The sequence below is a fragment of the Dama dama genome, chromosome 9, assembly GCF_033118175.1.
Source record: "Dama dama isolate Ldn47 chromosome 9, ASM3311817v1, whole genome shotgun sequence".
NCBI classification, from domain to species: domain Eukaryota; kingdom Metazoa; phylum Chordata; class Mammalia; order Artiodactyla; family Cervidae; genus Dama; species Dama dama.
In genome coordinates this window covers 53,475,046-53,501,496 of record NC_083689.1, presented here as the reverse complement: position 1 = coordinate 53,501,496, position 26,451 = coordinate 53,475,046, and the positions used below count along the sequence as shown (strand labels likewise).

At 51.2% G+C, this 26,451-nt stretch overlaps 2 protein-coding genes across 6 annotated transcripts in view; one reads left to right on the top strand and one right to left on the bottom strand.

The window, feature by feature from the left end:
* Positions 1–19,156, top strand: part of NRG2 (neuregulin 2) — a 187,810-nt gene extending 168,654 nt beyond the window's left edge. For 3 of the 5 annotated variants that reach the window (XM_061149429.1, XM_061149426.1, XM_061149424.1), the window contains 5 exons: positions 9,129–9,231; positions 11,728–11,851; positions 12,200–12,327; positions 13,123–13,350; positions 18,035–19,156. In XM_061149429.1, coding sequence (XP_061005412.1) covers positions 9,129–9,231; positions 11,728–11,851; positions 12,200–12,327; positions 13,123–13,350; positions 18,035–18,794 — 1,343 coding nt within the window. In that variant the 3' untranslated portion in view covers positions 18,795–19,156. Of the gene's footprint in view, positions 1–5,234; positions 5,259–9,128; positions 9,232–11,727; positions 11,852–12,199; positions 12,328–13,122; positions 13,351–18,034 lie in introns of all 5 variants that reach the window. The other 2 variants (XM_061149427.1, XM_061149425.1) reach the window with 1 other exon arrangement.
* Positions 19,157–23,230: 4,074 nt separating this feature from the next.
* Positions 23,231–26,451, bottom strand: part of PSD2 (pleckstrin and Sec7 domain containing 2) — a 57,632-nt gene continuing 54,411 nt past the window's right edge. Inside the window, exon 16 of the mRNA XM_061151456.1 lies at positions 23,231–25,234. Coding sequence (XP_061007439.1) covers positions 25,025–25,234 — 210 coding nt within the window. The 3' untranslated portion in view covers positions 23,231–25,024. The remainder of the gene's footprint in view (positions 25,235–26,451) is intronic.

The following is a 26,451-nucleotide window of genomic DNA, read 5'->3' as shown; positions in this document are numbered from 1 at the left end:
TTTTATGGCTAAACTCGTATTATTTTGTCTTGTTTGATTGTTTTCCATGGTTTCTGCACTTTCTCACTTCTCTGATTAAATGTGCTCTCTGGAACTCGATGAGAAAGGCCTGGGAGGCTAAAGCCTTTCTACAAACAAGAGGCAGGGGTGACTGGGGGGTCATTCCTGGGGAAGGACCTACAGGGCCCTGCTCAGTTTCATGCAGAGGGGACTGATACAGCGCCTGCCTCCTCTGCTTGGTCACAGTCACACTGGAGTCTTTTTGCAGCTGGGCAGAGCCAGGCTCGGGTCTCTTCTTCACCGGGGGTCAGGCAGCCTGGCCAGGATGGGAAGAAGCATTTGCAGAGCCCTTGCCTGCCTCTTGAGAGCCTGTTTGAGGATGTCAGGCTGTTGAGGGGGTTGGGGGCGGGGGTGGCGCAGGGCTAGGCAGTGAGTGTGTGCTTGTGTGTTTGAGAGAGAAACAAGTTCTCAGAAAGCCTGCTTTTGGATCTGGGATCTGGCCAGAGTTTGTTTTGGTTTGATTTGGGGAGATGGGGGAGAATGGGGAAGAGGATTGAGGGAATACAGGCCCCAGGGCAGTGGTTTCCATGGAGACTAGAGACAGCCATGCGACTAAATGCTGATGGAGGAGGAGGTTATTGTTTGTTGCTCAACATGGGCTTCCCTAGTGGCTCAGCAGTAAAGAATCCACCTGTAATGCAGGAGACGTGGGTTCAATCCCTGGGTTGGGAAGATCCACTGGAGAAGGAAATGGCAACCCACTCCAGTATTCTTGCCTGGGAAATCTCAAGGACAGAGGAGCCTGGCAGGCTACAGTCCATGGGGTCCCAAAGAGCTGGATATGACGTAGCAACTAAACAACCAAGATTGTTAAAACATAGAGGGAGTAAGGAATGGAGGAGTAACTGGCGACTCTCTCCAGGTCCTCTCTGGTTTGAGTCCCCATCCAGGACTTCATTCTCTTCCTCTCTTCCACTTCTGAAGGTGGAACTTTCTGGTTTGCACAGTGTGCTGAGAATAGTGTGAGCCCTGGAGCTGGGGGGATGAGGCCATGACTGTGGCGGGTTTTATCTGGGGCTGGGAGCAGTTCCTTCAAGTGCCGTCAGGTGGCGGTGGAGCAGAGCAGAAAGCCACAGACTGGCCGTGGACTCCATCTGGGGCCCAGCGGTCCATGGCCCCCATCCTCCAGAGTTCACTAGGCCCCTGATCAACCTGCCATCCACCTCCTCCTCTCCAGGGAGGACAGATGGGTCCCCTGAGGAATTCAAACTGGATTGATGGTGCCTGACATGAACGGGCCGAGGGCAGGCCCCCTAAGAAAAGGGATTTGGGGCTCAGGGTAGAGAAAGGAACCTCCCCACCCTTCTCAGACCATAGCACGAAAGCCTAGATGTACCCCCTCCACAAGAACCTGGAAGCCAAGATTTGAAGAGGAGCGTGGAGGTGCCAGGGAGGTGGGGGCTGGTCAGCCCAGATGATCAACTATCTTAATAGAGTGTTGGTGGCAGCTCTCTCCCCACGCCCCTCCCATTGGAAGCCAGGGAGGAAGGCCGTGGGGATAGGAACTGAGCCTGTGGGCACGTGGCCCAACAGAATTCTCCTGAGCCCAGGCTCCAGGACCAACTGCAGGGTCAGATCAGCCCTGTTGGAGGACTGCAAGTCAGGAGGGTAGAGCAGTCAGGCAGGGCTGAGGACCAGGAGAGAGACAGTGGAGGGCCTTTTCCTTCTCCCCCTTCGGCGCAGAGCCTCCCTAGCTTACGGGACTGTTCTGGACAGGGAGTCCCAGTGCATCCTGAATCAGAGCAGTGGAGCCTCCAGAACTCGGCCGCTGTCCAAGCTTCCCTACCAGCTGGGCGTCTTCAGCTTTCAGCTCAGGTCTCCTGGGAGGGTCAGCCGGGCCCCGGGAGCCCAGGAAAGAATCTGGAAATGCAGCCTTTCTGCCTGGTATTATTGGGATTCTTGCTGGCACCTTTTGGTAAAGGATTTATACTCTTCAAGCACTTCTCCCGGAGCACTTCATGCACTGTCTATCAGATAATTGAGAAGGGAGCATAAAATGCTAACTTAAGTGTTCAGGCTTGGATTCAGAGGGACCTGAATAATATTGCCAGCAGCTAAGCTTACTGTTCTGGGGGCCTCATTTAACCTCTCTGATTTTCTCATCTGTAAAATGGGGATAATGGCATCTATGCCCTGAGGGTCGCTGTGAGGATGAAATGAAGGGAGACACACGACAGGCTTAGTTGAGGGCCTGCAGTTGTTGCTTGAACACAGCCAAGCTCTTCTCCCAGCTACTGCTGGCCTGGGGGTGAGGGCCCCCCAGAGGCTGACTCTCAGCACATCCTGAGCAAAGTGTCTGACCTTCCCCCTCTGTCCAGACAGCCTCTAGACCTGTGGCCACAGTAACTTCCCCTTCTTCCCCTGACAGCTCCTCCACTTCCTAAGAATCAAAACTTGTGCACGTGGATACCCCTCACGTACAAGAGCACCAATCTGCACTCACACAAACACACGAGCACATGCCTGCACTCGCACGCCAACACACACGTGTGCTGACACCTGCTTACACAGACACACACACACAGCACATGAGCACATGCTCTTGGGTCCACATCAGGACCTCCTCATCCAGGAGCCTGTGACCATGTGTCTCAGGGCCTGTCCAGGATGGAGACTTTGCCTATTGTCTGATCAGCTGGCCCTGCTGGGAGTTCAGCAGCAGGTGACCATGGTTACTGGTCAGTATGCAAATTTCTGTCCAGTGGGACCTGTCTGTTACTTGTGTCACTCTATGCTGGCTGAGTGGCAATCAGTGAATATGATGAGCAGAAGACTGTTTGGGTTTTTGTTTGGTTTTTGTTTTGCCGGGGCTGACATAGCTGCAGGCCCCTCAGAATCCACCCACGGGGCAAGGGAAGCGGGGCTGCCTTCTAGTGGCCAGCCAAACCCTCAGTCACATAACCAGTCCTGCCAGCTACTGCTGTTGATCCAAGACAGTACTGGCCTTTGACTCAAAGGGGAGGCCAGTCAGGAGCCCCCAAAGCTGCTGCTGTACTGCTTGGTTCCCAGAGGAGTGATACAGGGGAAAACTCTTAAATGACTTTGGGAGCCCTGCTCACTTCTCCAGGTGGTCGTTGTCCTGAGGACTAGCCAGTCAGGCCTGCCCAGGGACTCAGTGGGCAGGAATAGCTATGGCTTAGCCCCAAGAGATCACAGACCTGGCCTGTAGCCTCCTTTCTGCCTCCAAATTTGCTGTGTGACCTTGGGAAAGTGTCCTAGCACCACTGGCCCCCAGCTGCCTCATCTAATACAAACACCACCACGAGTAGAGCCCAAACCGGCTCTGTGAACCATCGTTCTCTCAGCCTCTGGGGTGCTGTGGCCAAGTGGGCTCTTCTCTCTGGAGAGCCTGGGTGCATATCCAAATGCTGTGAGCTCTGTCGAGCTTCCTGGAGGGTCCCTAGGGCTACAAGATTAGCTGCTCAGTGAGAGCTGCCCCTGAGGACCCCTTGAGTCTGTCAAGTTTGTGCTGCTTGCTTAGCATAGCTGGCCAGCCCAGGGAGCCCCAAGAGAGGAGAGGACTCGCTGTGTTAAGAACCTCTACCTTCTACAGTACATGTAAGACGACAAAGAGGTCACCCTCAACCTCAAATTTAACAGGAGTGCCCAGGAGGGTTCCTGTTTGGAAGAGCTGGGGTTCATGCTTCAAGGGTGTGGTCGCTGCATGGAATCGAGGGGTCAGAGCCCCAGGATCTTCCTCAAGTCTCTTTCAGTCAGAGCTGTCCTGCTCTCTTGCCCTTTTCCAATGGCAGAGCCCTCTGGACTCCCTGTCAGGAAGCAGAGGAGAAATCCAGGGCTGGACGCACGTGCCCATGCTCCCCTCCTCCACAGGAGATGAGATGAGAACCTCAGAACACAATTCCACCTCCTGGGCTCTGGGAGAGCTTGCTCTGCATGTGGGGAGGCCATGGAGAGGGCCCTGGCCCACCACCTTGCCCATATTCCTCTCCCTGGCTACAGGCACCTTTGACACATGAGGAAACAGAAACTATGACTTGCTCCCCCCACCACACACACAGCAAACTGGGGACAAAAGAGAGACTCGAAGCCCACACTCAGATGCCGGCTGCTACCGTAGAATGCTAGGTGCACTTTTCAAAAACATAGGGGGAAAAAAAAAAAAAAACATAGGGGAGATTTCTGGGCTCCAACCCCAGAGCCCGGTTCCGTTGGCCTGGACGATTCTGAAGCACAGCCGGGTTGCAGACCTTCCAGGGATCCCGTAGCCAGGCCTGATCCCCATTCAACAGATGAGAGACTGAGAGCCAGACAGGCAGGGAACTCTGAGGCTGCACAGCAGGTCAGTGCCAGAGCGGATTCCTGGGCAGGCCCTCTTACCTGAGCCTTCGATGTCCTGGGCGTCTACCTCGAAGGACCGTGAAATTGCACATTCACAACATGATCCCACTTCAAGGAGCACAACTGGCTGCCATGAAGGGGGCACAGGTGTTCTACAGGTGCACGCTTGTCTCTTTCTCCAAGTGAAGTTTGCTTTCCTAAGTGGTGAAAGTAGGCTCACACCCCAAGGCCTCACCCCTGCAAGTTTCTAGGATGTTGGGGGTGTCAGGTAGAGAAGTGATCTGCTCCCCTCCCCACTCCTGCTCCCCACAGACTCTGAGCCTCTATGCCAAGCTCCTAGTAGATGGGCAGGCCAGTGAGGCCCGAGGGGACAGAACAGGGACAAGGAGCCAGTCTGAGTACCCTCTGCGCTCATTCTGAACAGAAAAAAAGGACCCCGTGAATGAGCTCAAGCAGAGCAGGCTGTCTCCAGGAGGGGTTGATGCTGGAGCTGGGAGGGGGAGTATGGGGATGCCTCGGACCCCTGCCCCCCACTCACTTTCCTCCCCGGGGACATCTGCCAACTGACTTCTGCCCCTCCCCACCAGGTACTAACCCCACAGCTCATCTCTAAAGAACCCGCCCTGCCTGCTGAGCCTAACCCTTCTTCTCCCTACCCCCCAGCAAGGGCTCCTGGGGGCTGGGTGCCAGGGAAGGGGCTCAGGAGGCTGGGAGGGGACCCCACTAACCTGCTTTCACCTCACAGGCTGCTGCTGGTGTCTGAAGAGTCCTGACCAACGTTTCTCTCTCTCTCTCTCCCGCCCTTCCCCCATCTCTGTCTGTATCTCTCCCTCCATCCCTTCCCCCTCTGACCCTCCTCTCTCCCGCACTGCCAGAGCACCTTGGATTTGAACTAAAGGGTACGGAGCCTCTATGTATGGGTCAGCACCAACCACACAGCCCCTCTCCTCAGCCTCTGACACCATGTGTGCTGGATGTTGAGTTTCCTTTCCCCCAAAATGGAAAAGGGAGGATTTCAGAAATCCCCCCGTCCCTGCCAGGATATCCTATAGTAAACTACACTGATGGGGAGACAAGAAAAGCTTATGCATGGCGGGTGCCCTGGGGTTCAGACTGTGCCCAGTTACAGCAGCGCCCCCTTGCCTGGGGCTGATCACCAGGGTACTCAGGGGAACAGGCCCTGTGAGCTGTATGCGGCCCAGTGGGTTGGCCAAAAAGCCAGGTCCCTCGGAAAGTGGGTGTCCAGAAGCCACAGAATCTTGCTTCGGAGAACTGTGCAGAGAGGCAGCCCTTTCAATTTAACTTTAATTCTCCTTCCTTTTCCCATTTCCATTTCCATTGCTTTTCATTCTGCACCGGGCTGGCAGCTGATAACACCTATTTGTCTTCGCCCCCCGCCTCGTGTTTGTCTGCCAGGCTTTGCCATCTGCTTGAGGCTGTTACTCCCATCATAATCTGTCTCCACGAGGGCACGTGTGTTTGTCTATGGGCAGCACCAGCGAGGGTCTAGGGTGGGCTGGTACCTCCTGCCTCCCAGCTCAGAACCTTACCTCCCTCCCATGACTGCCCTCTGGCCCCTGGAAGATGCCCTGGGCAGGAAGGGACTCTGAGGTCCATCTTCCCAGCTCTCTGGCTTTGTGCTGGAAGCCTCCACCCCGGTCCACACATATAGCCGAAGAGAAGCAGGAGCTCAAGGGGGGTTGAGGCTTCGATGCAGTCAGACCTCAGATGTGTGCAGAGCTGGCAGTTATGAAAAAGCTGTTCTTATGGCAGGTTTGGGGAGGCCCTAGTTCCCCCAGCACCTAGCCACCGTCAGCTATTCTCAGAAGATGGAGCTGAAAGTCTATGTGTAAGAGTATGTCTGTCTGTCTATCTGCTGTGATGGGGTGGGGAGGAGAAGGGTCAAGTCTGTGGTGTCCATGTGATCCTGACAGGGGACATGGGTGAATCTGTAGGGGTGTGTGTCTGTGTTGTTATGGGGGGCTGACGTGTTTACACCTCGTTGGGTCTCTCAGTGCAGGGTGTGAGCACATGGAGGGGGGCAGTGGGTGCAGTCTTTGTTGTTAAGAGTTGAGCATGAGCAGTGGGTGTGGAGGCAAGTGTGAGCATCTATAATGTGACTGTCTGTAAAGGTGGTCTGTGTATTCATTCAGTCAACAACTCAAAAACATCTCCTGAGCCCCAGAGTTGGCCAGACCCTGGGGATCTAGCATGCAGAGTTGCTGCCAACAAGAACAAGCAAACAAGAAAGATATCAGATGGCAGTAAGCACTATACAGAAAATATCAGGTTAGCCAAAAAGGTTGTTTGGATTTTTCCTTAAGATGTAATAGAAAAACCCAAATGAACTTTTTGGCCAGCCTAATAAAAGGGAATGGGACAGCACCTAGCCAGGGTGGGGACTGACTCTAACTAAGTGATCAGAGAAAGTTTGTCCAGCGAGGTGATGTTTGGGCTAAAACTTGACAGAAAGTAGCCAGCCCTGCAAACAGTAGGTGGGGGTTGGAGTGTTTATGGTGGGGACACAGCAAGTTAGGGATGACATGGATAGGCCTGCCTTGTTCAGCGGGTGGAAGGACTGCCAGTGACTCTGGAACACAGCAGATATGGGGGAGAGGACCACAGATGGCACTGAAAGGAAGGGACCGGGTGACCCTGGGTCTTGTGGGCCATGGTAAGGCTTTAGGTTGTATTTGAATTGCAGAGGGATGCCAGTGTGGGTTTTTAAGCATCCTTAAAATGATCTGCTTTATGATATTTATGAGGAGTAAAGTGATCTGCTTTATGATTGGAAATCAATGTGGCTTCGGGGCAGAGAATAGACTGGGTAAGGGGACAGGATGTGGAGGAATAGAAGCAAAGAAACCAGTCAGACGGTGGACAGCTGTCCAGGGAGAGATGGCATCATCTTGGACAAAGCTGGAAGCCCCGGAAGAGGTAAGAAGTGGTCAGATCCGGGATCTACTTGGGAGGTAGAGGTGAGGGGACCTGCTGATGGATCAGGTACCAGAGTGGGTGGGAAGATCAGAAACGAATGATTCTGAGGCTTAGAGCCTGTATAGCAGGAAAAGTGGTGCTGCCATCGTAGAGATGGGACGGGCAGAGGGCAGGTTGGGGGGTGGGCAGAGGGAGTCAGTGCATCTGCTTGGCCATGGCCCTTGGCTATAGGAATCTGGAGCTAGGGGAGAAGTTGGTACAAGAGAGAGAAATGTGAGATTCAGCGGCATACAGATGGTATCTCCAGTCTGAGTCTGAGTGAGATGCTGGAGGGCAAGAGGACAGGTAGGGAGAGGAAGACGCCTGAGCGCTCCGGGTCTTTCTGCCCTGAGGCCCACATGGAAGAGCGGGGAGCAGCAGCTGAGACAGAGGAGCCAGTGCAGGAGGAAGAGATCCAGGGGAGGACTAGCCGGGGACGTGAGCCCAGCTGGGGGAGTGCTGAGAGGGAAGCGAATGCACCAGAGGCTTGGCAGCAGGGGGTTGTTGGTGACCGTGACCAGAGTGATGGAGACAGAGGCCTGACTGGAGGACTGAGTGGTGGCCGGGGAGGAGAACCACAGGCAGGACGAGGACCACAGAGCCCAGAGGTGGGGATCTTGGGTAAAGGGCTGTTTGTTTTATGACTTTGCATGACTGTGTGTCCGTGGGCCTGCTCACGTGCACGGTGGATGTGCGTGAGTGTATCCCCATATCCCTGTGAAGGATCTGTGTGTCAGCCAGGCATAGTCCTCCAGGTATGTGTGTCTGGGCGTCTGTACCCAGTCTGTGCTGCTGTGCTGCATTTTCCACAGGAGATGCTGCAAGCCTGGGGGCCTAGGGACATTGCCCAGGGTTCCACCAAGTTGTTGGATCTGGTCCCCACTTATCCCAGTCCTGCTCAAAGGGAGCAATGTGGAAGGGCCAGCCAGCAGGTCCAAGTGGGAGTGAGGGTGACCATGTTGTGTGCTATCCCCTTTTTCCTTCTCTTCCTCCAGGCTTCCTCTGTTCTAGAAGGGTAGGGGCTGCCCCACCAAAAAATGGAGGTAGAGGGGATGGTTGAGTCTTTTGTAAGGTTCTGAGGCCCAGCCTAGCTCAGCTCCTTCAGATGAGCAGAGGTCACTCCTGAGCACAGGGGTGTCCCAGGGAGCTGTGCTGTCACTTGTGGGCTCCCCACAGGGAGACGGGGGCCAGAGTGGGCCAGGGCCACAACTCTGACCAGGCTGTAGGGATAAACCAAAGCCTTTCTCCCCATGCCCGCCTCTGCAGGCCTGGCCCACTCTGTCCCTGATCCTGGCACCCTTCCTAAAGCTAGGCTCTGGACCTGATGTCTAGAACAAGAACAAGTCCAAGAACAAGCTTGTTCTCTAGCCCTGAACAAGCCACTTTCCACCTTCCTCAGGAAGCCAAAGTGGCCAGGTCTCTGCCCAGGGCCTACATGTTCACCACTGTGAAGACCAGTTTCCCCAGCCTATCAAGGCTCTTGGCAGCCACCAGGCCATAGTGGGTTGCCCTCCCCTATGACCTTGGGACCTTCACCTTCATCCCACCTCCTCCATCCCCCTGCATTTTCCACTCATTGGGTAGAGCACAGGGTTTGGGAAAGTGAACTCAGAGGTAGTCACTGGTGACCAGGTTCATGGGTGGGTGGAGTTCGGGAGAGCAGGAGGGAGGGAACTGGCTGGGGAGGGAAGAGATGGATGGGAGCCCGAGGTATGAGGGGTAGGGGAGGGTCTGCACCCCTGCCTCTGTGGGTCTGCCCCCTGCCTGCCCCCTCACACCCTCTACCCCTGCAGAAGCTGAGGAACTGTACCAGAAGAGGGTCCTGACCATCACTGGGATTTGCGTGGCTCTGCTGGTGGTGGGCATCGTCTGCGTGGTCGCCTACTGCAAGACCAAGTGAGTTGTCGGCACTCAGGCCAACAAGGGGCTGCTTCTGTGGGGACGGGCTCTCCTCTCCACTCCGCCATGCCTGGCCTGCCCCTTGCTCTTCCCCTCTGCCCCTCAGGGGCTTCTGCAGCTGGTGTGAGGCCAAAGGGCCAGGCCAAGAAGCAGGAGCAGAGGGTGGGAGAGACAGACCCCAGAGGACTGAACAAGAGTGGTCATAAGCACAGGCATTGGAAGAAGACAGACCTGGGTTCACATCCAACTCTGCCATTTCCTGTAACCCTATGGAAATTGATGAACCTCTCTGAGTCCTCATCTGTAAAATGGGCATGATTCTCGTATGTACCTCAGCGCATCCTGCAGGGAGCATCTGCCCTGTCAAATAGGCAGACACTGGGGCAGTGTGGGGGTGGGGAAGCACAGAGAGGAAGGCCCCTTCTCAGGGAAAAGAGCTCAAAGAGAGTTGCCTGGCCCCACCTAGGAGCAGTCCAGGCAAGACACCTTCCAACACAGAGAAGGAGGGGTTGGGGCACCCCTGAGTAGAGGAAAGGTGACGTCAGAACCTTGGAGCAAGGGGCAGAAATGGGGCTGGACAATTCAATTCTTGCTTTGCAGAACAAAGCAAGCTAAAAGACAAATGCCAGGGAGTATTGACTGTGTTCATGGAGTTTGAGCAGCCCAGGCTAGTTGGAGCAAAGGGCGGGGGTCAAGAAAACAAGGTGCATGAGTCTAAAAGAACAGCTGGAGCCTGCATGGCACCATAGGGCCTTGAATGTCAAGCTAGGGAGCCTGGGTTTATCCTACAGATGGCAGGAAGCCATTGCAGGTTGTAAAGTGATGTAGTACAGAAAGAGGATTGTCACATCTGTTCTTATCTAGAAAGCAGGAATCTGGGCATGACCACCATTTGGGGGGCTGAGCCCTGGGGTCTTGGTTACTGCTGCCCCTATATATGAGATCAAAGGCCTTGCCAACCTTGAGATTTAGGACTCAAGGAGCCCAGAGAGGAGACTGAGCCCACATAGGAAAACTGATGCCCAAAACTGGGCAGGGGGGTTGGGAAGCAAGCACCATGTTCTAACCTATACTACATTTACTCGTTTCAACAAACTTTAATTCAATGCCTGCTGAACAGACACTAGGCCCTGCAACCAGGCAAAATGGCTAGGGCTCTAAGCAAGATGTTCGGGATCACGGGATATATTTCAGGGGTGCCTAACCTCAGCTGGAGGGCAGGAAGGATTTCCCTGAAAAAGGTGCATTTTAGCTGGGCCTCCGGGAGTTGGTGATGGACAGGGAGGCCTGGCATGCTGTGATTCATGGGGTTGCAAAGAGTCAGACACAACTGAGCAACTGAACTGAACTGAAGTTAGCTCAACTCAGAAGTTAGCAGGTGAAGGGGCATAGAATGTGCTGCAATTAAATGCAAAGGCCCAGAGGCCAGAGAGGCACAGTGTCGGATCAGAAACAAGCCCTCCAAGGATGCAATGAGCCGGGGTGTGGAGAGATAGTGCTAGGGAGAGGGACAGGATGCTGAAGACCCATGAAGGGTTTGTAGCAGAAGAGTGACATGATTAGTCTTAACGATTACAAAACAGATGTACTCAGCTCTTAACGTGTGCCAAAGGAAAGAGGCCCCACAGGTCTTGTTTCCCTGACAACAGCATCCTGTTTTATTTTTTTTTCATAGCACTTTGCTGAAAGTACTTGTTTATTTATTTTTATTATTTTTTATTTTTAATTTTATTTTTATTATTATTAGGAGAGGCAGATGATGTGTTTATCATCTGCCTCTCCTACTGGCCTGCAAGCTCCATGAGGACAGAAACTATATCTGTCTTCTCTGCTCCAAAACTGCATCTTTGCTTTGTTCAGTCACTAAATCACCTCTGACTCCTTGCAACCCGCTAGACTGCAGCCTGCCAGGCTCCTCTGTCCTTGGGATTTCCCAGGCAAGAACACTGGAGTGGAATGCCATTTCCTCCTCCAGGGGATCTTCCCGACCCAGGGATCAAACCCGCGTTTTCTGCATTGGCAGGCGAGTTCTGGCACATAGTGAAAACCCAATCAATACCAAATAAATGAATGAATGAGCAAGTGGGTCAGCACTGTGCTTGAATATCTTATCTACTCTTCATACTCAGTGGTCTTTGAAGTGGATAGATGATCAGTCCATTTTACAGATGAGGAAAGTGGAGCATGGAGAGTTTAAGTAACTTGCCCAGAGTTACACAGCTAGAAAGTAGAGTTCTACTATCTCAGCAGAGCCAAAGCTCATTACCACTACACTCAGATACTGCTGAATGCAGGCTGGTAGTGATGATGTAGGGGTTTAATGAAGGGGTCCTGGCTGAGGGCAGCCTGAGCCCAGGAAGAGCAGTAGCAGGAGATGCCATGGCAGTCCAGGGCACAGGTAGCCCAGTTCCCTGGAGTGACAGCTAGGGGAGTTCCTGCTTTGTGTGTGTCGTGGGGTATGGGGGTGCCAGGCTAATGCACCTTCTCCTGCAGGAAACAGCGGAAGCAGATGCATAACCACCTCCGACAGAACATGTGCCCTGCCCACCAGAACCGGAGCTTGGCCAATGGGCCCAGCCACCCCCGACTGGACCCTGAGGAGATCCAGATGGCAGACGTGAGTGGTGATCCCTGGCCCCACTCTGACCCCTCGCAGTAGAACCCACCTTCTCACGCCCCCTGCAAGAATGGGTCAGGGAGGCAGCAGCCCATCCTGGGCTCAACCTTGCCTGCTAGCCTGGCCTCGCCTCCCCAGGATGACTTAGCCTTGCTTGGCCCACTTCCTCAAGGGAGGTCAGGGGCTGGACTTCCAGGAGCCACTGCTGCCCTAACACCGAGTCACATATCCAGTGGACCATACCCCCCACCACCTGAAGCTTACCGTCTCATTTCCCCAAGCCCACCAGGAAGGAGGGCCAACTTGGTCATCTGTCACTAACTGCCCCCCTCAAACTCTCTGTTGCAGTATATCTCCAAGAATGTGCCCGCCACAGACCATATCATCCGGAGGGAAACAGAGACCACCTTCTCTGGGAGCCACTCCTGTTCTCCTTCTCACCACTGCTCCACAGCCACGCCCACCTCCAGCCACAGGTGGGCACCACCACAGAGCCTTGCAAACTCCTGTATGCACACCCACAGGGCATGCACACACGCATCATACACCTGCCTGGGGACACACACAAAACCCCAGCCAGGCTGGGCTCTGTCTTAAGGGTCCTAGTGAGCCAGAGGATGGAGGTGGGGGGATTCAAGCCAGAACCCACCACCAAATGTCCATCCAGGTCAATAAACGGGATTCCCTTTTCTAGTCTAAACCAGCCCCAGAGGAGCAACAGCATCACTGTGCTCCCATCTAACATTTAGTTCTGTTTGGAGGTCATCAGCACCACTTCATCTGGCAAAAAGTGCCTGGTCCCTCAAGTACACACAGCTATTCAATGTCCTCTCCTGGGGTTTCCACGTGAACCTAATCCACCTGAGCATCCTCTCCAGAGGTAGGGAGGCCTGTCTACACAAGCACAAAGTCATACAGCTCTAAAAAGAACCCTTTCTTCCCTGGGGAGCGGGGTCCCTGTACGGCAGGTGTCCCGGGACCACAGGAGTGGAAGGGGTCACAGCTGAGGAGACCAAGGGGAGGTTGTTGCAGGGAGGAAAGGAAAAGGGCTGTGTGCACTGCAGCCCACATCCACAGGCCTTCAGCTCTCCTCCTCCTCAGATTGGGATTTAGCACTTACGATACTACACATCAGCTCAGAGTGGAGGACTGTGAGCTGAGGGAGACTGAGAGGAGTGAAGAACCAGGGCAGGGGTGGGCCTGGGACCACACGTGCTGGGCTGCCCTACCCCTTCCTGTCCCCTCATGTCACTCCCACCTGGCTTCTCCAGGCATGAGAGCCACACATGGAGCCTGGACCGTTCTGAGAGCCTGACCTCTGACTCCCAGTCGGGCATCGTGCTGTCATCAGTGGGCACCAGCAAGTGCAACAGCCCAGCGTGTGTGGAGGCCCGGGCACGGCGGGCAGCGGCCTACAGCCTGGAGGAGCGGCGCAGGGCTGCCGTGCCACCTTACCACGACTCCATAGACTCCCTGCGTGACTCCCCACACAGTGAGAGGTCAGTCCCCGTGACCTGCGCCCACCTCAACCGGAGAGCTGGCACCACTGACCTGGGGCCGATCCTGTGGTCACCTCAGAAACACTCCAAAGAGCCTCATCCCCCTTTTTCAGATGGGCAGGCAAGGTCCCTGAAAAGTTCAATGTTCTGCTCAGGGTCATTAACATGTTAATGACAGGCTGGGACTCCAGCCAGTAGACCCTAGTGTGTTATGACTATTTAATTTAATTGTCCTACTAGGACACTTTTCAGAGTGGAAGAGAATGTTATTAATAATCGCACTGGAACATCAGGAACAAACAGGGGCTGTCCTGGACAAACCAGAACATATGGTTGCCCTATGCTGGTGTCACCTAGAGGCCCCATGTCCTAGGAGAAACAGACACCAAGATCAAACAGATGAGAGAGTGGGAGGAGAGACTGTCTGCGAGGAAACTGATCAGTGCAGGATGGGAATGAGCCAAGAATGCCTGAGGCCCTGGAAGCATCAGCGTCTAGGCCCCCATGGATCAAGATGCCATTGGGTTCCCAAGCAATGAATGCAGTGAGAACCAGGAAATCCCCTTCTTCCCTGACTCACAGGCAGGAGTCACAGGGGCCAGGCTGCATCTTGCTCAGCCCTCAAGTGGCCTCTTGGCAAGTAGGATCTCTGGGAGGAGAGCAGAAAAAGGGGCATGGTACTAGGAACTCTTCAGATGGTAAAGAATCTGCCTGCAATGCAGACAGGGTCTGATCCCTGGGTAGGAGAGATCCCCTGGAGAAGGGAATGGCTACCTGCTCTAGTATTCTTACCTGGAGAATTCCATGGACAGAGAAACCTGGAGGGCTACAGTCCATGGGGTCGCAAAGAGTCGGACACAACTGAGTGACTAACACTTCGATTTTCACAAGGAACTCCAGGCGAGGGTGGAGAAGGCTCAACTCAGCCTATTCCATGCCAGCCACAGGCACAAACCACTGAAACTCCCAGCTGCCCATGAAAAGAGCTAAACACAGAACACCCCACTAGGTTAGAGAAAGCCAGTCTGACCACAGGCTCTGGGAAGTAACTAGGTTTCTCTAATACTAACCTTTCTAAGCCCAGTTCCACCACCTGTGTGACTTGGGGCAGGTTGATCACCTCTGTGCTTTGGTTTCCTCAGCTGTAGAACAGTGAACATTAAACCTGTCTCATGGCTCTTAGGAAGGCTACCTAAGATCAAGCTCAAAGCTCTTTGTCTCATACCTGACATGGAGCTTGTGCTCACTAGGTGGAGCTGTGGTTATCAACAGTAACAAGAGCAATAGGACTCCTTGATGGGTGGAGGTAGAAAGGTGGGCAGGGACTTCTGGGCGAGGGGAACACCATGAGCCCTTCCAGTAGAGGCACTGAGGACAGAGCTGGTGAGTGAGGTACCTCAAGGTGTGGGGAGAGGGGAGCTGGGCGTAAGCAGGCAGGCTGGGGCTAGATAGACAACCAGTGGCCCTGGGTGGGTAAGCATGAAGGGCCTCCTAAAGCAGAGATGTGACTTTAAAAAATTGTTCTGGGAAGTGCATAGGCTGAAGGAAAGATCCTGGGGTGGGAGCATGACAAGAGTGAACATCCAGTCCCAGGATGGAGTAGAGCAGGGTGGAGGGTTTGATCCGGGAGAAAGGGAATGGGTAAGACTTGGTGGATGTACATGTGGAAAATGTGGGAGAGGGAAGACATTTAAACCTGTCTTATGAGTCAGGGAGTCAGATGATTCAGAAAGACAGTATAAAGACTTGAGGAAGCAGTTAGGTGCCCAGCTCTACCGTTTGAAAGAGAGGCAAGGAGGTGAGGTAGACAATGGCTGGGCAAGAGGCTGGTTTACCCAGAAAGGGAAATGTGGAGAAAGAAAAGGGACTGGTGCCTGGGACTCAGACTGGGAGATATTTGGAAGGGCAAACTTTTGAAGGAACTGGTGCTCTTTAGCTCCAAGCAGAAATGCTTCAGTGTGGTCTTTGTAACTGTGCTCTGGGCTGAGCTCCTACTTGAGGTGGGAACAGTCACTTCCCTGAGGCAGATTTTAGCTTCACCTTAAAAAGGAATATTTCCCCACTGTAGCCATCAGCCAAGGGATGAACTGTCCGTGAGGGAAGGGGAGTCCAAGTCACAGGGATGACTGAATGCAGGGACTAGCATGAGTAATCGGGCAGTATGAGTCCTGGTTTCTGCCTGTTGTTGTTCAGTCGCTCAATTGTGTCCAACTCTTTGCAACCCTATGAACTTCAGCACACCAGGCTTCCCTGTCCTTCACTATCTCCCAAAGTTTCCTCAAACTCATGTCTATTGAGTCGATGATGCCATCCAACCAACTCACCTTCTGTCTCCCCCTTCTCTTCCTGCCCTCAATCTTTCCTAGCATCAGGGTCTTTTTCAGTGAGTCTGTTCTTCGAATCAGATGGCTGAAGTAAACTGGAGCTTCAGCATCAGTCCTTCCAATGAATATTCAGGATTGATTTCCCTTACGATTGACTGGTTTGATCTCCTTGCTGTCCAAGGGACTCTCAAGAGTCTTCTCCAGCACCACAGTTTGAAAGCATCAATTCTTTGGTGCTCAGCCTTCTTTATGGTCCAACTCTCACATCCATACATGACTACTGGAAAAATCATAGCTTTGACTAGACAGACCTTTGTTAGCAAAATGATGTCTCTGCTTTTTAATTCTCTGTCTAGGTTTGTCATAGCTTTTCTCCCAAGGAGCAAGCATCTTTTATTTTTCATGGCTGCAGTCACCGTCCATGGTGATTTTGGAACCTAAGAAAATAAAGTCTGTCACTGTTTCCATTGTTCCCCCATCTATTTGCCATGAAGTGATGGGACCGGATCACACGACCTTACATTTTTAAATGTTGACTTTTAAGCCAGCTTTTTCACTCTCCTCTTTCACTTTCATCAAGAGATTCTTTAGTTCCTCTTCACTTTCTGCCATTAGGGTGGTATCATCTGCATATCTGAAGTTACTGATATTTCTCCCAGCAATCTTGATTCCAGCTTGTGATTCATCCAGCCCAGCATTTTGCATGATGTACTCTACATATAAGTTGAATAAACAGGGTGACAAAATACAGCCGTGATGTACTCCTTTCCCAATTTGGAACCAGTCCATTGTTCCATGTCTGGCTCTGTTGCTTCTTGTCCTGCATACAGGTTTCTCAGGAGGCAGGTAAGATGGTCTGGTATTCCCATCTCTTGAAGAATTTTCCACAGTTTGTTGCCATACACAGTCAAAGGCTTTAGCAGAGTCAATAAAACAGGACTAGAGTTTTTCTGGAATTCTCTTGCTTTTTCTGTGATCCAACAAATGTTGGCAATTTGATTTCTGGTCCCTCTGCCTTTTCTAAATCCAGCTTGCATATCTGGAAGTTCTCGGTTCACCTATTGTTGGAGCCTAGCTTGAAGAATTTTGAGCATTACCTTGCTAGCACGTGAAATGAGCACAACTGTGCAGTAGTGTGAACATTCTTTGGCTTTTGCCCTTCTTTGAGATTAGAATGAAAACTGATCTTTTCCAGTCCTGTGGCCACTGCTGAGTTTTCCAAATTTGCTGGCATAATGAGTGCAGCACTTTAACAGCATCATCTTTTAGGATTTGAAATAGCTCAGCTGGAATTCCATCACCTCTGCTAGCTTTGTTCATAGTAATGCTTCCTGAGGCCCACTTGACTTCACATTCCAGGATGTTTGGCTGAGTGATGGTGAGTGATCACACCATCATGGTTATCCAGGTCACTGAGACCTTTTTTATACAGTTCTTCTGTATATTCTTGCCACCTCTTCTTAATCTCTTCTACTTCTGTTAAGTCCTTACCATTTCTGTTCTTCATTGTGCCCATCTTTGCATGAAATTGTTCCCTTGATACCTCTAATTTTCTTGAAGAGATCTCTAGTCTTTCCCATTCTGTTATTTTCCTGTTTCTTTGCATTGTTCACTTAAGGAGGCTTTCTTATATCTCCTTGCTATTCTTTGGAACTCTGCCTTCAGCTACTGTATCTTTCCCTTTCTTGTTTCCTTTTCACTTCTCTTCTCAGCTATTTGTAAGGCCTCCTCAGACAACCAGTTTGCCTTCTTGCATTTATTTTTCTTGGGGATGGTTATAGTCACCACTTCTTGTACAGTGTTACGAACCTCTGTCCATAGTTCTTTGGCACTCTATCAGATCTAATCCCTTGAATCTGTTACTTTCACTGTATAATCATAAGGGATTTGATTTAGGTCATACCTGAATGGCCTGGGTTCACATCCCAGCTTGACCACTTCCTGGCTGTGTGAACCTTGAGTAAGTCACTTAAATGTTTTTGAGTCTCAGTTACCTAAGGAGTACTATGGCATTAACAGAAGCCTCTTACGAGATTTACTGTATTAGATGACCTGGCACATGTAAAATGCCCCAGCCTAAGCCTGATCCAAAGTAACCATTCAGGAACACTGGTGTCTGTGAACATCCCCACAACCAAGGACCACTGATTCCATATGTGTATGGAATCGCCCAACAATGCTATGGAATGACCACTGTGTTTATTCCTGATTCACAGATAAGTAAACCAAGGATCAGACAAACTAAGGAAATTGCTTAGGGTCACTGAGGAATACCAGCATAGCTCCTGCGGGAGGGATGCTTTGCGTCAGGGCTGCCCCATCCCCTGGCCACCAGCCCATGTCTCTGCCTCTCCCCATAGGTACGTGTCTGCCCTGACCACGCCCGCGCGCCTCTCTCCCGTGGACTTCCATTACTCGCTGGCCACGCAGGTGCCGACTTTTGAGATCACGTCCCCCAACTCGGCGCACGCCGTGTCGCTGCCTCCCGCCGCGCCCATCAATTATCGCCTGGCGGAGCAACAGCCGCTCCTGCGGCAACCGGCGCCCCCCGGCCCAGGACCGGGGCCTGGGCCCAGCGCGGACATGCAGCGCAGCTACGACAGCTACTACTACCCCGCAGCGGGGCCGGGGCCGCGGCGAGGGGCTTGCGCACTGGGCGGCAGCCTGGGAAGCCTGCCCGCCAGCCCCTTCCGCATCCCGGAGGACGACGAGTACGAGACCACGCAGGAGTGCGCGCCCCCGCCGCCGTCGCGGCCGCGCGCCCGCGGCGCGTCCCGAAGGACGTCGGCGGGGCCTCGGCGCTGGCGCCGCTCGCGCCTCAACGGGCTGGCGGCACAACGCGCACGCGCGGCGCGGGACTCGCTGTCGCTGAGCAGCGGCTCGGGAGGCGGCTCGGCCTCGGGCTCGGACGACGACGCGGACGGGGCGCTAGCTGCCGAGAGCACGCCTTTCCTCGGCCTGCGCGCGGCGCAGGACGCGCTGCGCTCGGACTCGCCGCCCCTGTGCCCGGCGGCCGACAGCAGGACTTACTACTCCCTGGACAGCCACAGCACGCGGGCCAGCAGCAGACACAGCCGCGGGCCGCCCCCACGGGGCAAGCAGGACTCGGGGCCCCTCTAGGGCCCCCGCCGCCCCCTCCGCCTCGCCCGCCCCACTGTCTTTAAGGAGAACAGAGACCGCCGACTGGAGAGAGAAAGGAGGAAAAAGAAATAAAAATATTTTTATTTTCTATAAAAGGAAAAAGGTATAACAAAATGTTTTATTTTCATTTTAGCAAAAATTGTCTTATAATACTAGCTAACGGCAAAGACGTTTTTATAGGGAAACTATTTATATGTAACATCCTGATTTACAGCTTCGGAAAAAAAAAAAAAAAGAAACAACAACAAAAAAAAGAGAGATGGGCCAATTTTTTGACTCTTTAATAGAAACCTATATTGTGGTGCCTTTTGCTGTACGCTAATATGGAGCTCCTGGAGAGAAGTGTGGGTTGCAGGGTTGGGGGAATGTAGGATCCCAAGCTAGCTGGGGGCAGAGGTGGGGGGCGGTGAAAAGGAAGCAGAGAAAAGAGGCCACGTGTTTGGGTTCGGGTGGGGGCGAGGGTAGGGGGGTCCCAAGGAAGAAAGTGAGGTCTGGAGTAGCTTTTGCTCCCTCGTAAGATCTGGAGTTCTGGTCCCCCTTAGCTGTGGGTGGGGATCCTAGGCTTGGAACTAGAGTTGGGGTCAGGTAAAGTCCAGGGGGAGACTAAGGCCCAGCGACAGCAACCAGAATGGGGAGGGGGCCTCCCCGCTCCTCACAGCTGCTAAGGAGGGGGGCTCTGAGAAACAGGTCTTCCCAACAGCCTCTGCCGGGGAGGGGGCAGCTCTGCCTGGGCCCCAGTGTTCGCGGCTCCTCCTCCCCTGTGGCCTCCAGGACGCCCCTCCGTCCTCTGCAGCACCTTCGTTTACAGGTCGTCTTTTCTATTTTACGCCTGCATGTCCTTTGCATTTCAGATTCTTTAGATTGGATGCATGGTCACACTGGGACCGAGAAGAGCCACTCAACAGTGTATTTGATTCCCCTTTTAGCAATAAAGTAACACCATTTCCTTTTCACAGCCGGACTCCCATCCCCCAGCCCACCTATGACTTCCACTTTCTCTCCAGCCCTGACCTCCCCACCCCACAAAACTGGGTCCACTGCTAATTTGTCAAAAAGGTAATTGTTTAAAAAAAAATCCTAAATAAATGGGAACCCTGCCCCTTGAAATGTCCAAACACCTGACTGTTGACACTTGAACATTTTTATATTATAAATAAAATCAGAAATAACTCATGTTTGACTGTGTGTGCCTAGCCGCTAGGTGAGGAGGGAAGACAGAGGATGAAGACCTGTGATAGAGATGGATGGATTTTGGTGTGGAGGTTGGAGAGAGCCAGAGCAGTTCCTGGGAGGAAGTGTGTTAGTCACTCAGTGGTGTCTGACTCTTTTCGACCCCGTGGACTGTAGCCGGCCAGACTCCTCTGTCCATGGGATTCTCCAGGCAAGAATACTGGAGTGGGTAACCATTCTCTTCTCCAGGGGATCTTCCAGACCCAGGGATTGAACCCTGGCTTCCAGCATTGCAGGCAGATTCTTTAACATCTGAACCAGCAGTTGGGGGGAAAGAGACCCTCCCTTCAATCTCGCTGGCTCCAACTCCCAGAATGGGATCCAACCCTCCTCCCTTTTCTGAGAACATTCACCAGGTGTCCCCCAACACCTCTCCCCTACCACCCCATGGCTGCTGGGGAACCTGGCTAAGGGGCTGATGGAGATTACTCTGCTTTGAGCTCAGCCTTAGAACGCTGGCCCAGTTCCTGCCCTGGAGCTCCAGGGGGCAGAATGAGGCAAGAGTTTCCAGGCCTAGGTGGGTGAGAAGGGAAGGGTTGTAAGGTTGGCACTGGAAGAGCTGAGGCAAGATGACCCTTGGGGCCTCAGGCATGTCGAAGGCAAAGTCTGGACATGAAAATGGCATAATGGGTACCCTCAGCTGCCAGGAGGTGCTGGGGTTTTTTATATCCCCTCAAAGCCAGGGCTTGTCTAAACTTGCAGTCTCTGATGGAGAGTACATGATCTCAGGCATAGAGAAGGCAGATGGAGGTCCAAGGTGAGCCTTTTCTCCCTCATTGATTAATGTTACTAAGTCAGTATCCAGCACTAGGAACCATTAGATTCCAACCAGACACAAAGGAGTCAGCTATCCAAAGAGTTCAGGTGGTTGCTGTGTGAGGGTGCACACAATGAGCCCAGAACTTGTGTGGTCAGTTCAGAGACCTACCGATAGGAAGGATGGAGAGGCCTAGGGTTGAAACGGCTTGGGTATCAACAGGGCCTGAATTCACAAATTCCAGCTCTGCTGTGTGACTTCTCTAGGCTGCACTTTCCTCAGCTGGGAAATGGTGATGCTAATACCTACCTCAAAGCATTGCTGTAGAGATTATATAAAGCACCCAGGATTGCTTCTAGCATGTGATAAACGCCTATTAGTGGCAAATTTGATGATGGTGATGACCATATCCTGTGCTTTGCATTCTTGAGTCACACAAAGAGTGGCAAAAACTGGATGAAGGGGAGATGATACAGAAAAGTAAAAAACTAGACATGTATTTATGTGGGGACACCGGGTAGGGGGAGGACCTGTTACAAAGAAACAAAGAAAATTAATGAACTAAGTGCTATACAAACCTGCAAATCACTGACTTCTCCAGCCCCTATCTGATGATCTCATCCAGATCCTTGTGCTTTCTCTGAGTTTGCTATTGGCTTTAAAATATTCTGAGAGCCAGTCATATCTCTGTGTGATTTATGATCTGTATGAAAACCCAGAATAATTTTGAATGAACTTCTGGTGAGCCCATTGCCCTTTTCATGACCCAGTTTAATGTCCTTATTTGACCCTTCTGAGGGCCTGAGTCACCTACCTTCTAAATTTTCACTCAGAAACCACTTTCCTGACTCCAGTGAGCATACTGACCTCTTTATGACCCCAAGTAATTATGAATGACCTCTCTATGACCCCAACTAATTGTGACTGACCTCTCAGTGAACCCATTGCCCTGTTTATAACCCAGCTATGTGTCCTCATTTGACCTTTCTGAGGGCCTGAGTTACCTACCTTCTAAATTTTCACTCAGAAACCACTTTCCTGACTCCAGTGAGCACACTGACCTCTTTATGACCCCAAGTAATTATGAATGACCTCTCAGTGAACCCATTGACCTCTCTATGACCCCAACTAATTGTGACTGACCTCTCAGTGAACCCATTGCCCTGTTCATGACCCAGCTTCATGTCCTCATTTGACCTTTCTGAGGGCCCAAGTTACCTACCTTCTCAATGTTGACTCAGAAACCACTTCCCTGACTGAGCACACTGACCTATGACCCCAAGTAATTGTGAATGACCTCTTGGTGAACCCACTGACCTCTCTATGACCTCAACTAATTATGAATGACCTCTCAATGAACCCATTGCCCTTTTCATGACCCAGCTTAGTACACTCGACCCTTCTGAGGGCCCTAAGTTTTTACCTTCTAAATTTTTAATCAGAAACCACATCCATGATTGCAGTAAATCCATCTTTCTCTATGTCACCCCAATTAATTCTGAATAACCTCTTGATAAACTCATTGACCTTCACATGATCCCACTTGGTACCTTCATTATCTGGTCTGAATTCTAAGATACCTGCTGAGAGTCTAAGGCCAGAATCTAATCAGTTTCCTTGACTCTTTATCCTATCAGCCACCTGTTCATTCACAGGTGTGAATGGAACCTAGGAACAGGGGTGGCCAAAGAGGCCCCTTTTTCACTCTGCCTCTCCAGTTCCACTTTGGGGCATCTTTAAGTTATGGCCCACCAGGAAGAAGTATAGGCCTAAGAAGGGCCTTACTACTACCATCCTGTCCCCCAGGAGCACTTAGGACATTCAGGTGACTTCCTGAGTCAGTCTTCCCCACTCCTCCAATTCTTCTCTCGGCCAGGTCATTTTTGTGTTGTCTCCCCAGCCCTCCCAGAGTCCCAGATGGAAATGGTGACTGACCATCTCCCTCCCCATTAGACTGTGAGCCCCATGTGGACAGGGATCTGGTCAATCCTTTTCTCACAATAGTATCCCCAGGACCCAGCACAATATGCAGCGCTGTTCATCTCACTGAATAAGCACATGGAGGCTCAAGAGAGGCTGTCCTCAAGGGGCAGCCCCCAGGGGTCCCTGAGCCTGCAGCCACTTCCCAGGACCACCAGGTGGCGCATACCACTTATTGCATCTCACCTGCTGTCCTCCAAGGCTCTGGATTTGGACAGTCCTGGAAAAGGGACATATTAAGGGTAGAGGGAACATGTGGTTCATTGGAATGCAGAAAAAAAATATTAGAACTTTGCTTTAGATTTATTTTCATCTCATCTTTTTAAAATTTCTATTTTGTGTATGTTTTATAATGTACATAATATTTTAGTACAGTAGTACATGTATATAATTTACAATAAATAATTATACAATTAAGAAAGTGAACTAAAAGTTTTTTTTTAACTGATGGGAGGCACAACTAGTGCTCAGGGAAGCACACCTGTCTGCAGCGGACGGAGCCTGCTCCTCTGCTTTCACTCACCCACCCTCAAGAAGTGGAGGGTGGGAAGCAGACCCCAAACTCAAAGGATCTTTGAGACAGCATAGAGAAAAAGTACAGAGAGCTTTTTATGTTGCCACATTGCTCTTTCAATTTCACTTAAATGAACATTAACTTCCCCTCAGCAAAATGAAGGTGCCAGATGGTTTGGTTATAAAATACACTCAGCTGATCCAAATTAAATAATCTGGATTTAAATCACTACATCTCTCCACAGATTCACAGGTCCCTTGCATCAAACGTGAGTGGGCTTGTAAATGTCAGGTACTTAGTTGCAAGGTTGGCTTATCTTATTATCTAAATATATTACCACTGAGGTCAAACTGCTGGCCAAACTACAGTGATCCATTTAAAAAATAGGATTTACTCATCACAGTTGCATTGAGGGTGCCATCACCCCCACCACTCGTCAGTCTGAGGAATGCAGGGCTTAAAACATGCTAGTCTGTGATCATCACATGGCAAATTATCCTTTCCAGACATGTCCTTAACTAGCATTTCTGAGTCACTCAAAGAGTGTAAGAAATATCAGCCTAACAATCAACAATTTGTCATTCCACATTTCCCCAAGACCAAGAATTAATGGCTTCCATAAGCTTCCCCCACCAAACATCTTTGGGTTTGTTGACAAGTGGCTATTTGCAAGGCAGAGTGTCTTTTATTCCTATAGCAGTAGATCTGTACAAGAGGTCACCTCTGGGCCCAAGAGACCTGGCAGCACCAACATAAAGACCAAAATATAAGCAGGGCCGCGGTCCCATCCCACTCATACCCCAGGACGCCTGTGGGACAGATGGGGCAGCACACACACACACTGTTTATTCCAAAGCATTAACTGTAAGAGCAGTTTAAATCACAGGTCAGCCGGAAGAGGGGAAACAGGGAGAGAGGAGGTCACACTATCTCTATCTTCTCTTCCAGAGAGTCAGAGCCTCCAGGGGCCAAAGAGCAGCCCTCCTCACTAACAACTGTATCTGAGATAGGCTTTTCCATACCTCATTTCATCCTCTGATATCAGTTCCAAAACCTTCTCTAAAGGGGTAGTTTATATATGTATATAATTCTTATATATATACATTTATGTCCATATAAAAGAAAGCAGTAGTGGTCTTGATGGATGGAAGGTGAGGTGGACTTCAGTAGAGACAGCTTGGCACTGAGGGACAGGCCTGAGAGCTGGGTTATTGCCGGGCAAGGCAGGAGAACGGGGTGAAGTTCCCAACGCTGCTGAGTGGAGGGAGAAGAGGACAGTGCTGGTGGTCTGCAGACCTGCTGCTGGTCAACTCAGAGGAAGGAGGAGGGGTGGGAGTCCAAACTGAGACCTGGGGTTGAGACCTACCCTCAGAAACAAGGGAGATGAGGGGAGGAACTTGTGAGAAGAGGAGAGCCTGGGAAGCCAACCGCCCTGCTTCTCCAGTGAGATGGTGTCTAGAGCATGCACACAACTGGCCTACAAACTGAGGCTCCAGGGTGGAGAGGGAAGGGAGGGCTGGGGAGAGGCTCTCAGGCCCAGGGCAGCCCTAGGATACAAGATCGACACCATGAATAGCATCTCCATCTCCTTAGCCCGCAAGGCTCTCCACACCCCTCTGGCTGCCTAACAACTGTCTGGAGCTTGTCTGAGTGGCCCCTAGCTGGAATTGTGCTCATTGGCCCCTCCAGGGGCATTGCCTGACTCTGAGGCCTGCCCATCCTTGCCAGCTAAGTATCAGACCCAGTGGTATCCCTCGGGGCTTTGCTGCCAGTCACAGTTCCATGGCCCTGGCTGAGGGCAGGGCTCGAGTGTGTCTTGCGAAGTGAAGGGTCATCACCCTCCAGGGTGGCCATCCGGGCCTCGATCCGCTCCAGGTCATCAGAGCCCACTTTGATCTTCACAGCCAGGAGGTGGATATAGGTCTCATAACGGCTTTTCTGGGAAAAGAGCAGAGAAAGGCCAAAAACAAAGTCAAAAGATAAACAAGAAATTGCAAAAAAAAAAAAAAAAATTTGTACCTTATATGACAAAAGACTCTCTCCTTGATATTTAGAGAGTTCTCACCAATCAGTAAAAGGAGATAAACAATTTTTAAAATCGGCAAAGGGCATGCACAGAAATTTAACTCATAATTTTAAAAATCAAAATTAATTGGCAATGATGTATTGGATATGATAGCAAAAGCATAGGCAATGAGAGTGAAAATAGACAAATGGGGTTTTATCAAAATTTAAAACACCTCTGTATCAAAGAACACAATCAATAGAATGAAAATGCAATCTACAGAATGGGAAAAATATTTGCAAATCATTAATCTAGTAAGGGTCTCGTATACAGAATATTAAAAGGGGGAAAAAAACTCCTAGAACTCAACAACAAAACACAGCCCAATTTCAAGATGTATAAAGGACTTGAATAGACATTTCACCACAGAAGATACACTAATGACCAATAAGTACAAAAAAGGATGCTCAGCATCATTTTGCTGCTGTTGTTCAGTTGCTAATTTTTACAGTTGTCCAATTTTTACAACCCATGGACTGCAGCACACCAGGCTCCTCTGTCCTCTACAAACTTCTGGAGTTTACCCAAACTCATGTTCATTGAATCAATGATGCTATCTAACCATCTCATCCTCTGCCACCCCCTTCTCCTTTAGCCTTCCATCTTTCCCAGCATCAGAGTCTTTTTCAATGAGTCGGCCCTTCATATCTGGTGGCCAAAGTATTAGAACTTCAGCTTCAGCAACAGTCCTTCCAGTGAATATTTGGGGTTGACTTCCTTTAAGATTGACTGGTTTGATCTCCTTGCAGTCCAAGGGACTTTCAAGAGTCTTCTCCAGCACCACAAGTCAAAAGCATCAATTCTTCAGCACTCAGCTTTCTTTATAGTCCAACTCTCAAATCCATACATGACTACTGGAAAAACCATAGCTTTGATTATACGGACTTTTGTCAGCAGAGTGATGTCTCTGCTTTTTAATATGCTGTCTAGGTTTGTCATGGCTTTAGCCAACATATTCAGTGATTTTGGAACCCAAGAAAATAAAATCTGTCACTGCTTCCACTTTTCCCCCTTCTATTTGCCATAAAGAGATGCAATTGAATGCCATGATCTTAGTGTTTTAAATGTTGAGTTTCAAGCCAGCTTTTTG